We start from the raw sequence: 13,625 nt of genomic DNA on the forward strand, positions 1-13,625 counted from the left end.
TTGGGTGACTAGAGAATTGGATCAGGGAAGAGCGCTCAATGTAATTTACTTGGATTTTAGTAAAGCTTTTGATACAGTCCCACACAGAAGACTCATCAACAAAATGAGAAGCTTGGGAGTCAGCTCCAAGGTGTTGGTGTGGATTACAAACTGGTTAACAGAAGACAAAGAGTGATGGTAAATGGAACCTACTCTGAAAAGAGAATGGTGTTGAGTGCCACAGGGATCGGTGTTGGGACCGGTTGTGTTCAACATCTCGTGAGCAACATTGCGGAAAGGATAGAAGGCAAAGTTTGTCTATTTGTGGATGATACTAAGATCTGCAACAGATTGAACACACCAGAAGGAGTACAGAGAATGAGATGGGATTTAAGGAAACTGGAAGAGTGCTAGAAGATGTGGCAGCTGGGATTCAATGCCGAGAAACGTAGAGTCATGCATCTGGGGTGTGGTAATCTGAAAGAACTATTGCGTTGGGGTGAAGGGCCGATTTTTCACAGAGCAGGAGAGAGACCTTGGGGTGATAGTGTCTAACGACCTGAAGTCGAGGAAGCAGTGTGACACGGTGAGAGCCAAAGCCAGAAGAATGCTGGGCTGCATGGGAAGTGATAATCCCCTTGTACAGGTCCTTGGTGAGACCTCACCTGGAGTACTATGTTCAGTCCTGGAGACTGTATCTCAAAGGAGACAGAGACAAGGATGGAGGTGGTCCAGAGAAGGGTGACCAAAATGGTGGAGGGTCTCCATCGAATGAATTATGAGGAGAGGTTGAAGAATCTGAATATGTATACCCTGGAGGAGAGGAGAAGCAGGGGAGATATGATACAGACCTTCAGATACTTGACAAGTTTTAATGATCCATGGTCATCAACAAATCTTTTCCAATGGAAACAATTTAGTAAAACTAGGCATCTGGTGGAAGCCTGCAACGCCCTTCCGGAAGAAGTGGTGAAGACTAAAACTCTGGAGGATTTCAAAGGGGCATGGGATAAACACTGTGGATCCCTAAAAGGCTAGAGGATGGGAATAAATAAAAAAGCTTAACCGGCACGGAGCGGCAGTTACTACCCTTAAGAAAAACATGGGGGGTAACCTGCTCAGAGAAGCAGTGACTGCCTTGGGAAGCTTGCTGGGCAGACTAGATGGACCATTTTGGTCTTTTTGTGCCGTCATTACTATGTTACTGTTCAGCCTATAGTTGTACAATTTATATGAGTCTGCTTCAGTTGAAGTCTCTCTATGGCCTCCCGCAGTGTCCTGGGACCTCAACGTGGTTTTAATCCAGCTGATGAAAGCTCCCTTTGAGCCACTGGGCTCCTGTGACCTAAAGTACCTGACCTGGAATGTTATATTTTGAGTGGTGATCACTTCATCTCGCAGGTTCGCTGACTTATCTACCTTATACAAAGTTTTTCCATGATAGGGTGATCTTGCACATGCACCCTAAGTTCCTACCTAATGTGGGGTCGGTCTTCCATCTTAACCAGTACATTGTCCTGCCAACATTTTTTCCCAGGCTCTATTCATACCAAGGTGAACAAGTCCTGCATAGTTTGGTCTGGAAAAGAGCCTTAGTCTATCTGGAGCGGACAAAAGCCCACTTTATGTTTCTTTTGATCAGAATAGGTTGGGGATTGCTGTTGCCAAGCAGACACGTTCCAGTTGGCTAGCAGACTGCATCTCCTTCTATTATACCCAGGTGGGACTGCATCTTGAGGGCCAAGTCCAGGCTCAGTCTATTCGAGGCATGGCATTTTCGGTGGCCCACTTGCAAGGAATCCCCATGGAGATCTGCAGAGCTGCGACATGGAGTTCTCTCCACACATTCACATCCCATTACTGTCTGGATAGGAATGGCTGTTGTGACAGAAGGTTTGGCTAGTCTGTCCTTCGTGACCTGTATGAGATGTAGAACCCAACTCTCCTCCCGCCTAGGGCTCATTCTTTATTTTCAGGCTGGTCGTCCCCCTCCCCCTTACCAACAAAACTGGTTGTTATTGTTGTACCTTTGGCATTTGTTTGGTATTTTCTTGGTCCCTTTTTATGTTGGGAGCAACCTGTAGCTAGAGATTCACCCATGTGTGAGGACTGCCATCCAGCTTGTCCTCTGAGAAAGCAGAGTTGCTTACCTGTAACAGGTATTCTTCAAAGACAGCAGGATGTCAGTCCTCACGAAAGCTGCCCACCACCCCGCGAGGTTGGGTTTCACTTTGTGGGTATTGTTCTTAATTAAATTTTGTTCCTTAATTCCGCGTGGATGCATAGTATAATGCATGCCGAGTATGCTCAAACTCATGGAAAATTTGGCATAAGATTTCCATGCCAGGCTCAATCCGATGATGTCATTCATGTGTGAGTACTAGCATCCTGCTGTTCTCGGAGAACACCTGTTACAGGTAAGCAACTCTATTTCCGGTCATCCTGAGATTGTCCTGGATTAATGAGGGAGGGGTAAACTGCACCCAAACTTTGTCCCCTCTCTCTCTCATATATACAAGGTCTGACAATTCAGTTTATGAACTCATCCTAGAAAAAGTGCTACATACCTCATTGCTGACTATCACTATGGTCACCTTTGAAGTACTCCCCTTGGGAATGTGCACCGATGTCAACGCCTAGTCCACCTTCAAAGCAATTTTGGAACTCTTTTTCTGGAATCGCCTTCAAAGCTGTCATCGTATTACCCTTGATGTCTTGAATGTTATCAAAATGATTTCCTTTCAATATTTCCTTTATCTTCGGATAAAGAAAAAAGTCATTGGGGGCCAGATCAGGTGAGTAAGGAGGGTGTTCCAATACAGTTATTTGTTTAGTAGCTAAAACCTCCCTCACAGACAGTGCTGTGTGAGCTGGTGCATTGTCGTGATGCAAGAGCCATGAGCTGTTGGCGAAAAGTTCAGGTCTTTTTCATCTAACTTTTTCACGCAGCCTTTTCAGCACTTTCAAATAGTAAACTTGGTTAACTGTTTGTCCAGTTGGTACAAATTCATAATGAATAATCCCTCTGATATAAAAAAAAGTTAGCAACTTTGACTCTTGATTTGGACTGACGGAACGTTTTTGGTCGTGGAGAATTGGCTGACATCCATTGTGCACTTTGACGCTTTGTTTCAGGATTGTATTGGTAAACCCATGTTTCATCACCAATGATAACACGGCCCAAAACATCATCTTACCTCTCCAAAAGGTCTTGGCAAACTTCGACTCTCCTTTGCTTTTGTTCATCGGTGAGCTCCTTTGGAAACATTTTTTCACACACCTTTCTCATGCCAGGATTTTCGGTTAAGATTTTCCTAACTGTTTCTCTATTGATGTTTACTTGATCTGCTATGTTTCTCACAGTCAGCCAATGATTTTGATGAACAATTAGACACATTTTTGCAAAGTTTTCGTCAGTTCTGCTCATTATTGGCTGCCCTGATCTCTCTTCATCAGTGACGCTTTCTCTCCCCTCAGAAAAACGTTTACTCCATTTGTACATTGCCGTTTATCTTCATGATATTATCCCCATAACCTTGGACTAACATGTCCCTGATTTCAGTTCCTCTCTTGCCAAATTTAAAAAGAAATTTAATATTTGTTCATTGCTCTAATTCAAGCTCCGACATTTGCGTGATGGCACACAAAAACATGCAACAATAATAATGAATGTCACTCAACAAGACAGAACAACATGTCAACACGAACACAGCTGTGAGACACTGATATATAAAGGTTATGAAACCTTACTGAGCTGTTTGTACAGTGCTTCAACGTAAGCGCACAGTGGCAAGTTTGCAAACTTAATTGTCAAACCTCGTGTATATACACACGCACACATACACTTTCTAACACATACATGTACCTCCCACACACACACATTCTTCTCCCCTGGCGGGATGCTGCCAACTTCAGCCCATGCAGTCCACGGGATTTCCTCCCAGGATGTGGGCCAACACTATTCCTGCTCCTCTCTTCTGACTTCACAGGCCACGCTGCTAATGCTCCTGCTCACGTGACCCAACCTCCTCTCTTCGGCTCACGTGGACAGAAAGAACATGGAGTCGCAACTGTCATAGTCCTGCCACTCTGTGCCACCCCAGTCGGCTGCCTAGTCCACCCATTGCTTCTACTGTCCCTGCCCTCTGCAACCCCCCTCGTGTATTTCTCACCCTTTTTACCTCTTTTCCTCATGCCCCTCTTCCACACCTTCCTTTCCCTCTCTCTCACACCTCCTCCATGTTTGTCTCTCTCCTCCCCTCTCTCCAGGAATGTAAGATGTTTGAAGTTAATAAGGACCCAGGATTCCTATGACATTATGAAAAGTAGAATTGTAGGACTTAAACTGCCGGTCACCTTCTGATCGCCCTTCCTCCACCACCCTATCCCTACAAAGCCTTTTATGATTCACTTGTGGCAGCCACAATACTTTTATTTCCTGGTAATTTCACCTTTTGCTCATTTGAATTCTGACCTGAAGAAGAGAGTATTAGCTCTCGAAAGCCAGTAAAGAAATGTATGAAGTTAGTCCAATAAAAAATGTATCACCTTATATATCTTTTTCTGTAGCTCACCTGTGCCTCTGCCTACTCTACCCAGGGCTTAATTAGTGGGGGAATGGCCTGGAACGCGGTTCCACCTCTTCTGGCCTGTTCTGCTCCGGCTCCTGCAGGGAAGAGAAGCGTTGAAGCCTCCTAATCCAGGCCCCCTTTCCACTCTACCCTCTTGGTTGTGCCCCTTCCATCCTGTTCTGTAGGGGACAGGAGGGGAGGAGGTGATCCTGAGGCAGACATTGCAGACCAAAGGACACAAAAAAGGTTGAATTAGTGCAAGTCTGGAACTTGCGAGCAGAAGGGCAGATGATGGGCTCACGACTGCTCACAGCTTCCAAAACTGTACTAAATGCAGCACCCTTTTGTGTCCGTTACCTAGGGCTTAATTTCTGGCAAAATGACCCAGAACAATACTCTGCCAACTTTTTTTTCTGGGGCCCAAGGAAGCAGTGTAAATCAGTTCCATCCCCTGGTGACCTGGATCATTTCTGGCTCCTGCAGGAAGCAGAGCAGAGAACGTCGGAGCCGCTCTGCCTGAGACAGGGGCAGATTCCCAGCACAATTAAAGCAGCTGTGAGGGAGAGCGGCCAAGGTCGATGACACGTGGGGTGAATGCCTGTTAGCCGCACTGCTTCTGCCGCTACTCATTACTGGGCCCCCAGTGCTGATAAAGCTGGCGTCCTGGCTCTACCACCTCTGCCCCTGGAGACTACCATGGGGGAAGGGAGAGTGATTAAGGGGATCAGCGGGAGAGGAGGGCGAGTGAGTGAGGGGCTGTGGGAAAGCAAAAGTGAGTGAATAGATTGGAGGGACTGTGAGTTACGTGGATGAGAGGGTGGAGAGCATGAAGGCATCAAAGGAGGCTGCGGGATGTGAGCGAGGTGACCGAGGGAAGGGGTGAATAAGGAAACCATGGGATGCTGCTCCCTCATTTTCTTTCCCAAGGAGGTAACATAGTAAATGACGGCAGAAAAAGACCCTTATGGTCCATCCAGTCTGCTGAGCAAGCTAAAGAGCAGATCACATTTTCAAATTCTTGCCCTTCCCCCATAGTCCATGGACGTTGAGGAGAGAAGCCAGTATGCACCAATGTGCCCTCCTCCCCAAAGCTGAGGACAGCCAGCGGATTCTGGGTAAAGGAGAGGGTAACTTGCTGGGGGGGGAAGCTTGAGCACTGCCAGGGATTAGGGGTGGGACCCTGGCCTAAGGATGATTGGTGAACTCATGGGGTGGGGGAGCTGGGACTGGAGGACTAGAGAGAACGGGCCCCTATCTCTTTACCCTCCCTAACCCTCCCTCCCTAGCCCTCAGCCATCCTTCACTCACCGGCACTCATCAAGTAAAGACTGGCTGGGGATGGAGGATCAGTGAGACAGGGAGGAGTGTGTGTGTGTGTGTGTGTGTGTGTTAGAGAGAGTGCCTCCTCACACAGGTCACACCAGACTGGCTGGGGATGGAGGATCAGTGGGATAGGGAGGAGTGTGTGTGTGTGTGTGTGTGAGAGAGAGAGAGAGCCACCTCACACAGGTCACACCAGACTGGCTGGGGATGGAGGATCAGTGGGATAGGGAGGAGTGTGTGTGTGTGTGAGAGAGTGCGTGCCTCCTCACACAGGTCACACCAGACTGGCTGGGGATGGAGGATCAGTGGGATAGGGAGGAGTGTGTGTGTGTGTGAGAGAGTGCGTGCCTCCTCACACAGGTCACACCAGACTGGCTGGGGATGGAGGATCAGTGGGATAGGGAGGAGTGTGTGTGTGTGTGAGAGAGTGCGTGCCTCCTCACACAGGTCACACCAGACTGGCTGGGGATGGAAGATCAGTGGGATAGGGAGGAGTGTGTGTGTGTGTGTGTGTGAGAGAGTGCGTGCCTCCTCACACAGGTCACACCAGACTGGCTGGGGATGGAGGATCAGTGGGATAGGGAGGAGTGTGTGTGTGTGTGAGAGAGTGCGTGCCTCCTCACACAGGTCACACCAGACTGGCTGGGGATGGAGGATCAGTGGGATAGGGAGGAGTGTGTGTGTGTGTGAGAGAGTGCGTGCCTCCTCACACAGGTCACACCAGACTGGCTGGGGATGGAAGATCAGTGGGATAGGGAGGAGTGTGTGCGTGTGTGTGTGAGAGAGAGAGAGAGTGCCTCCTCACACAGGTCACACCAGACTGGCTGGGGATGGAAGATCAGTGGGATAGGGAGGAGTGTGTGCGTGTGTGTGTGAGAGAGAGAGAGAGAGTGCCACCTCACACAGGTCACACCAGGCACACATCCACATGTTCCTCCCCCCACCCCCATGTTTGTCTACAAGTTAAGGGCTGATGCTACCCGTGTCTGTCCGCCTGTCCATGAGTCTCTGCCCACCATACCTTTCCCTGTGACCCCCTGACCTTTCCTTTTTCAGGCTCTGGAATCCCAGAGATGAAGACGATTTTGCGAGGCGTTGTTCTCAAGGAATACCTGACCCTGAAAACCTTTGTAGCAAAGGTTATTGGCCTGACTTGTGCCCTAGGCAGTGGAATGCCCCTAGGGAAGGAGGTAAGAGAACTTCCACGTACATTGTGACCCCCCCACCTCAATACTTGCACAGCTGTGTCAGGCTCTCTGCTGTCCTAACTCCCACAACACCTCCCCTGCCCCAGCTCAGCACGCTAATCAGTCCCGGAGAGACACTCTTCCCCCTCCCTCTCCTATCCCAGTGTGACAGTCTCCTCCCCTCTCCCCCTCTCCTATCCCGGTGTGACAGTCTCCTCCCCTCTCTCTCTCCTATCCTGGAGTGACAGTCTCCTCCCCTCCCTCTCCTGTCCCGGTGTGACAGTCTCCTCCCCTCCCTCTCCTATCCCGGTGTGACAGTCTCCCCCCCCCTCCCTCTCCTGTCCCGGTGTGACAGTCTCCCCCCCCCTCCCTCTCCTGTCCCGGTGTGACAGTCTCCCCCCCCCCTCCCTCTCCTGTCCCGGTGTGACAGTCTCCTCCCCTCTCTCTCTCCTGTCCCGTGTGACAGTCTCCCCTCCTCCCTCTCCTATCCCGGTGTGACAGTCTCCTCCCCTCCCTCTTCTATCCCCGGTGTGACAGTCTCCTCCCCTCCTCGCTCTCCTGTCCCGGTGTGACATTTGCCTTCCAGTGTAACATTTGTGTATTTTGCTCTCTCTCATTGCAGGGCCCTTTTGTGCACATCGCCAGTCTGTGCGCCTCCCTGCTCTGCAAGCTGTTATCACTTTTTGGGGGCATTTATGAGGTATGGGGATGTTGATTTCACAGGGAAACTGCAAATAAAATGTCCTTACTATAACAGGAAGGATTGGGACACTGCCCCGTGCACCTTCTGTGGTAAAGCAGGACGGAAAGAGGACAGGAAGGAGACATTAACAAGGTCACTCCCATGACCGACCCTTCCACTTGGGACAGGGCTTCACCTCCCCTCCTCCCTCAGACAGGACATGCCCGTGACAGATTCTGGTAAACAGGACCCACCAAGGACAGGCCCTGCCTCTTAGGGAGATGAAACATTCACAACGTGCTACACCCACCTAGCAAACAGGACGCATGCAAGGTAGAACACAGCAATGACACCCCCCAGGCAAGAGAAAAGATGCTTTCATGATAAAACACACTCACCCCCACCCCCTGCAGCAGAGACAGGCCCTCGTCCCCCAGACGTCACGCCATGCCCACGACAGGATCCCCACTCATGGAAGGCAGCACACACCAGGGACGCCTCCCCCTCACCTGAGCGACAAGAGAAACAGATAGACGTGCTCCTACTCACGCCATGGCAATGCCCTGCTCTTCAATTTCCATCTTTCTCTTATCTTCCAGAATGAATCGCGTAACACGGAGATGCTCGCTGCAGCCTGTGCTGTGGGAGTTGGCTGCTGCTTTGCTGCTCCCATTGGAGGCAAGTCTGATCTTAGAAAGATTAAACCGATCAAGCAGGGAATGCATGTGGCACCCTGACTGAGGGTAACGCAGAGGCAGGAGGGCGCTCTCACAGGCTCTGGCATGGGAGGGGCTCTCTCACAGGCTCTGTCTTGGGAGGGCGCTCTCACAGGCTCTGTCTCACCTAGAGGGTTGTTTCAAATTCTCTGTCGGGCTACATAAGAACATAAGATTTTCCATACTGGGTCAAACCAAAGGTCAATCAAGCCCAGTATCCTGTTTCCAACAGTGACCAGTCCAGGTCACAAGTACCCGGCAGGATCCCAAGGGGTGAATAGATTCCAAGCTGCTTACCCCAGGGATAAGAAGTGGATTTCTGCAAATCTACTTTAATAATGGTTTATGAATGTGTCCAAATTTGTTCAGACCCAGCGCAATCAGGTGTCCATACCATGCATTTGCACAGGGTGGCGCACTCAGGGGGCGGCAGTAGGAGAGGCTGGGGGGGCTGCCGGCGAAGTTCAATTCGCCAGTGGCTGAAAATGAGGCCTGGTGTTCCCTTTTATTTGCATGATATGCACGCACCCACACTCAGCTTTTCCCGTGAGTGTGCACAGCTTCTGCTCCCCCCCCCCCCCACTCCCCTAAGTAGGAAGGCTGGTAGGGCATGGTGGAGCTCATCCCACCACAGCCCAATGACAATAAGAGGTTATGTGTAGGTGTGTGTGAATGAGTGAGAACCTGTGTGAGAGCCTGTGTGTGTGTGTCTGTAAGTGCCAGTGTTTCATATATAGGCTTTCACAGGCATGCACACATACACATACATAATGAATCTGTGAGGAGAGGGAGCCTATGTATGTGAGGGAGAGGGTGTATGTGTGAGCAAAGGCATGTATATGAGAGAGGGAGTGTGTGAGATAATTAATGTTATTGTGTGTGTGAGAGAGAGAAGATAGTTTGTGTGACCCTACTTCCCACAGAGAAGTGTAGGGTGCGGACAGTAGAACATCCACCCACATTACCGTATTCTTTATGTGTGTATTTTACTTTTATTTTTCATTCACCACTAAAGGATAAGGTACAATTATAAAACGATTCCTGTATTTAAATCTGATACAGATAAAACTGGACATGTTTATAACATTTACCAAATAATATTTATTATAAAACTGTTACCGAACCTTTATGGTACTTGTTTAATTGATGTAATTTAAAACACTTAGCAACATTATGTGCCTTACTGTAAACCGTTGTGACTGTATCGATCTTGACAGTATAGAAAAGTTTTTAAATAAAATAAATAAATAAATCCATGACAATCTCAGGGTGACTCTGAATCAACAGATCTCAGTATGGAGAGCAGGAGATTTTTTAATCCTTATTAGTTTTAATTATTGGGTGTAATTTATGTTTCTGCTCTTTGAAATATTTAATTTTGGGGGAAGAAATAGAACATTTTTTTAATTACTGGATTTTTTATTCATCAAATGTTTTGAAATATTTTATTGGTGTTTGGAAATTTTGGATATTCCATTTATAAAGTGGTTTGAAATACTTACATTTTTTATGAGTATGATTTTACTATTATGATTTTATATTTGTTGATTTTATTATTTCATGTTTTTATGAAGAATGGTACTGTTTCTGTTTTTCCATTGTTGCTCTGCTTGTTGTGGGTGCCAGTTCAGTTCTTCTCAGCATGTTTCTGTTTATACTTTCTGGTCTCTTTATTCCGTATTTGGTAAGGATCTCTCTGAGCTCTGCATATGTAACCATGCTAGCATGTCATTTCTGTGTAGGGATCTATAGCAGCCGGGGTTCCTTATAAGAGTTTTATTGGTGTTCTAGGGCCTGGTGTAATATGTGCGGTGCTGTCTTTTCACAGATAAGGTTGTTAGGGTTGTTTTGGCGTGGGAGGTTTGCTATATTGTAATTGTAATTCTGTTTATTCAAGGCTTTCTGAGGGCCAAGCCCATACCCAACACGCATTACAAAAGTCTAATTCCATAGAGGCTCCGAGTGTCTTTTTTTCAGAGTTTTCGGGTTGGCACCACAGTGGTGCATGTAAATATAATATGCATGTTGTAAGTGATAGTTTTGCCTCAGCAGACTGTACTTTGGAAGGTTGTTTTTCATGTAAAATTTGTAATAAACACGTAATTTGTGTGCGTCCTTAAGGTTGTGGGGCTGGAGGGTGCCACGTGCACAAGGCTATAAGGTTCGCCTGGGGTACCTAATACCCCTATCCATGGGCTCCAGGGGGAGGGAGAAGGGGCAGGAGGGAGCACAGGCTCGGGACAGAGACTGAATGAATTGGGTTGGGAGGGGCAGCACAGTAATTGTTCGCACAGGGGTAGCAGAAAAGCTAGGACCGGCCTTGAACTTCTTGTTATCGCAGCCTCGCTGATAGCTTTCACCACATCCTATAGCAACAAATTCCAGAGCTTAATTATGTATTGAGTAAAAAAAATATTTTCTCTTGTTAGTATTAAATGTATCACCTATTAACTTCATTGTCTGTCCTGTAGTCTTTGTACTCTTGGAAAGAGTAAACAACTGATTAACGATTACTCTTTATAGACCCCTATCGTATCTCTTCTCCAGACTGAAGAGTCCTAACATCTTTAGTCTTTCCTCATAGGGGAATCATTCCATCCCCTTTATCATCTTGGTCGCCCATCTCTGTACCTTTTCTAATTCTGCAATATCTTTCTTGGGTTGTGGTGACCAGAACTGCACACAATCCTCGAGGTGAGATCACACCATGGAGAGATACAGAGGCATTATGATATTCTGTTTTATTCTCCATTCCTTTCCTAATAATCCCCAGCATTCTGTTTGTGTATGATATATGAACACAAGATGAGGATGCACCATGGAGTGATACAGGGGCATTATGATATTCTCTGTTTTATTCTCCATTCCTTTCCTAATAATCCCCAGCATTCTGTTTGTGTATGATATATGAACACAAGATGAGGATGCACCATGGAGTGATACAGAGGCATTATGATATTCTGTTTTATTCTCCATTCCTTTCCTAATAATCCCCAGCATTCTGTTTGTGTATGATATATGAACACAAGATGAGGATGCACCATGGAGTGATACAGGGGCATTATGATATTCTCTGTTTTATTCTCCATTCCTTTCCTAATAATTCCTAGAATTCTTTCTTGGCTGCTGCTGCTCCACACTGAGAGAAGATTTCGGCATTTTCTCAGTGATGACTCCTTGATCCTTTTCCTGAGTGGTGACTCCTAATGCAGCTATAATTTGGGTTTCTCTTCCCTAAGTGCATCACTTTGCTCTTGTCCACATTACATTTAATTTGCCATTTGCATGCCCAGTCTGCCAGTTTTGCAAGGCCTCTTGCAGTCTCTCTCAATCCTCTTGTGATTTAACAACTTTGAATAATTTTGTGTCATTGGCAAACTTGATCACCTCACTCGTTCTCATTTCCAGGTCATTTATAAATATATTAAAAAGCATTGGTTGCAGAAGAGATCCCTGGGGGACTCCACTATTTACCATTTAGCCTTGCTCTCTGTTTTCTGTCTTTTAACCAGTTTCCAATCCACAATAGGACTTTTTATTTTATTTTTTTTATATTCAGATTACATTCAGGTACTGTGGGTAATTTCCTGAGAAGTCTCTCATGAGGATTTTGTCAAATGCTTTCTGGAAATCCAGATACGCTGTATCAGCTGGCTCCCCTTTATCCACAGGTTTATTTACTCCCTCAAAGTAAATGTAGCAGATTGGTAAAGCAAGACTTGCCTTGTCTAAATCCATGGGGCCGATGCAATAATGTTCACGGGAAGCGGGTGCTGACTTTTCAGGCTCCAGGCGGGCATTAATAGCTGAGTGATAATTGTGCACCTGAGACTCACATTTATGTTTTTGCATGCGGAGTGATGAGTAATGGCCTCATTCCCATGTATTTGCATTGATGAGCGCTATTACATTCACTTCGCTTCCATGGGTTAAAAAGATGCTAATCCCCCTATTGCATTAGAAGGTGGATTAGCGCCTATTTAACCCGCGTTGGAGTGCAGGTTATACCGTGCGCTCGGCTCAGCGCACTGTATTGCATCGGCCTCCATGTTTGCTTTGTCCCATTAAACTATGCCTATGTTTATGTTCAGTAATTTTGTTCTTTATGATGGTTTCTACTGTTTTATCTCGCACAGACATGAGACCCACTGGTCTGTAGTTTCCTAGATCACCCCTTGATCCCTTTTTAAAACTTGGCTTTACTTTGACAACCCTGTAGTCTTCAGGTACCATAGACAATTTTAATGATAGTTTACAAATAAACTAATGGCATGTCCACAATTTAAGTTTTCAGTTCTTTCAGCACTCTGGGATGTATACCATCTGGTCCAAGTGATTTGCTACTCTTTTGTTAATTTGCCCTATTACATCTTCAGGGTCACTGAGATTTGTTTCAGTTCTGCTGAATCATCACCTTTCATTATCATTTCTGGCAAGGCTATGCCTCTTATATTTTCCTCAGTGAAGACCAAAGCAAAGAATTAATTTAGTCTCTCTGCTATGGCTTTGATATCCCTAAGTGCCCCTTTATCTTTTGATCATCTAATGGTCCAACTGACTCCCTCGCAGGCTTTTTTATTTCAAATGTACCTGAAAAAGGTTTTATGAGTTTTTGCTTCCACAGCAAGCTTCTTTTCAAATTCTTTGCTTGCCTTCCTTATCAATGCTTTGCATCTAACTTGCCAGTGTTTATGCAGTTTCCTGTTTTCTTCTATTGGACCCCTTTTCCATGTCTTTTACTTATTATAGCTCTCTCACCTCACCTTTTAACCATGCCAGTAGTCATTTAGCCTTCCTTCCAGCTTTTCTAATCCGTGGAATACATCTGCTCTGGGCTTCCAGTATAGTATTTTTAAATAACATCCATTACTGATGTAAATTCTTAACTTTTGCAGTTGCTCCTTTCGGTTTTTTCCTAAACATTTTCCTCATTATAGCATAGTCACCCTTCTGAAAGTTAAATGCTGTTGAACATTTCTCTAGTGTGCTCCCTCCAGTTAATAAGTCAAATTTGATCATGTTGTGTTTCACGATTGACACTGGCTCTTCCACCAAATCTAGATCTAAAACAGTTTCCCCTCTTGGTTCTTGTAGCAGCTGCTCCATGAAGCAGTCATTTATTTCATCCAGGAACTTTATCCTTCTAGCTTGTCCTGATGTGACGTTC

The 13,625-nt window shown here is 46.3% G+C and overlaps 1 protein-coding gene across 1 annotated transcript in view; it reads left to right on the plus strand.

The window, feature by feature from the left end:
• Positions 1-13,625, plus strand: part of CLCN2 (chloride voltage-gated channel 2) — a 193,275-nt gene that overhangs the window by 55,716 nt on the left and 123,934 nt on the right. The window contains exons 5-7 of the mRNA XM_029616501.1: positions 6,930-7,063; positions 7,683-7,760; positions 8,342-8,420. Of these exons, the coding sequence (XP_029472361.1) occupies positions 6,930-7,063; positions 7,683-7,760; positions 8,342-8,420 (291 nt within the window). The remainder of the gene's footprint in view (positions 1-6,929; positions 7,064-7,682; positions 7,761-8,341; positions 8,421-13,625) is intronic.

The sequence above is a fragment of the Rhinatrema bivittatum genome, chromosome 9 (genome assembly GCF_901001135.1).
Source record: "Rhinatrema bivittatum chromosome 9, aRhiBiv1.1, whole genome shotgun sequence".
Taxonomy (NCBI): domain Eukaryota; kingdom Metazoa; phylum Chordata; class Amphibia; order Gymnophiona; family Rhinatrematidae; genus Rhinatrema; species Rhinatrema bivittatum.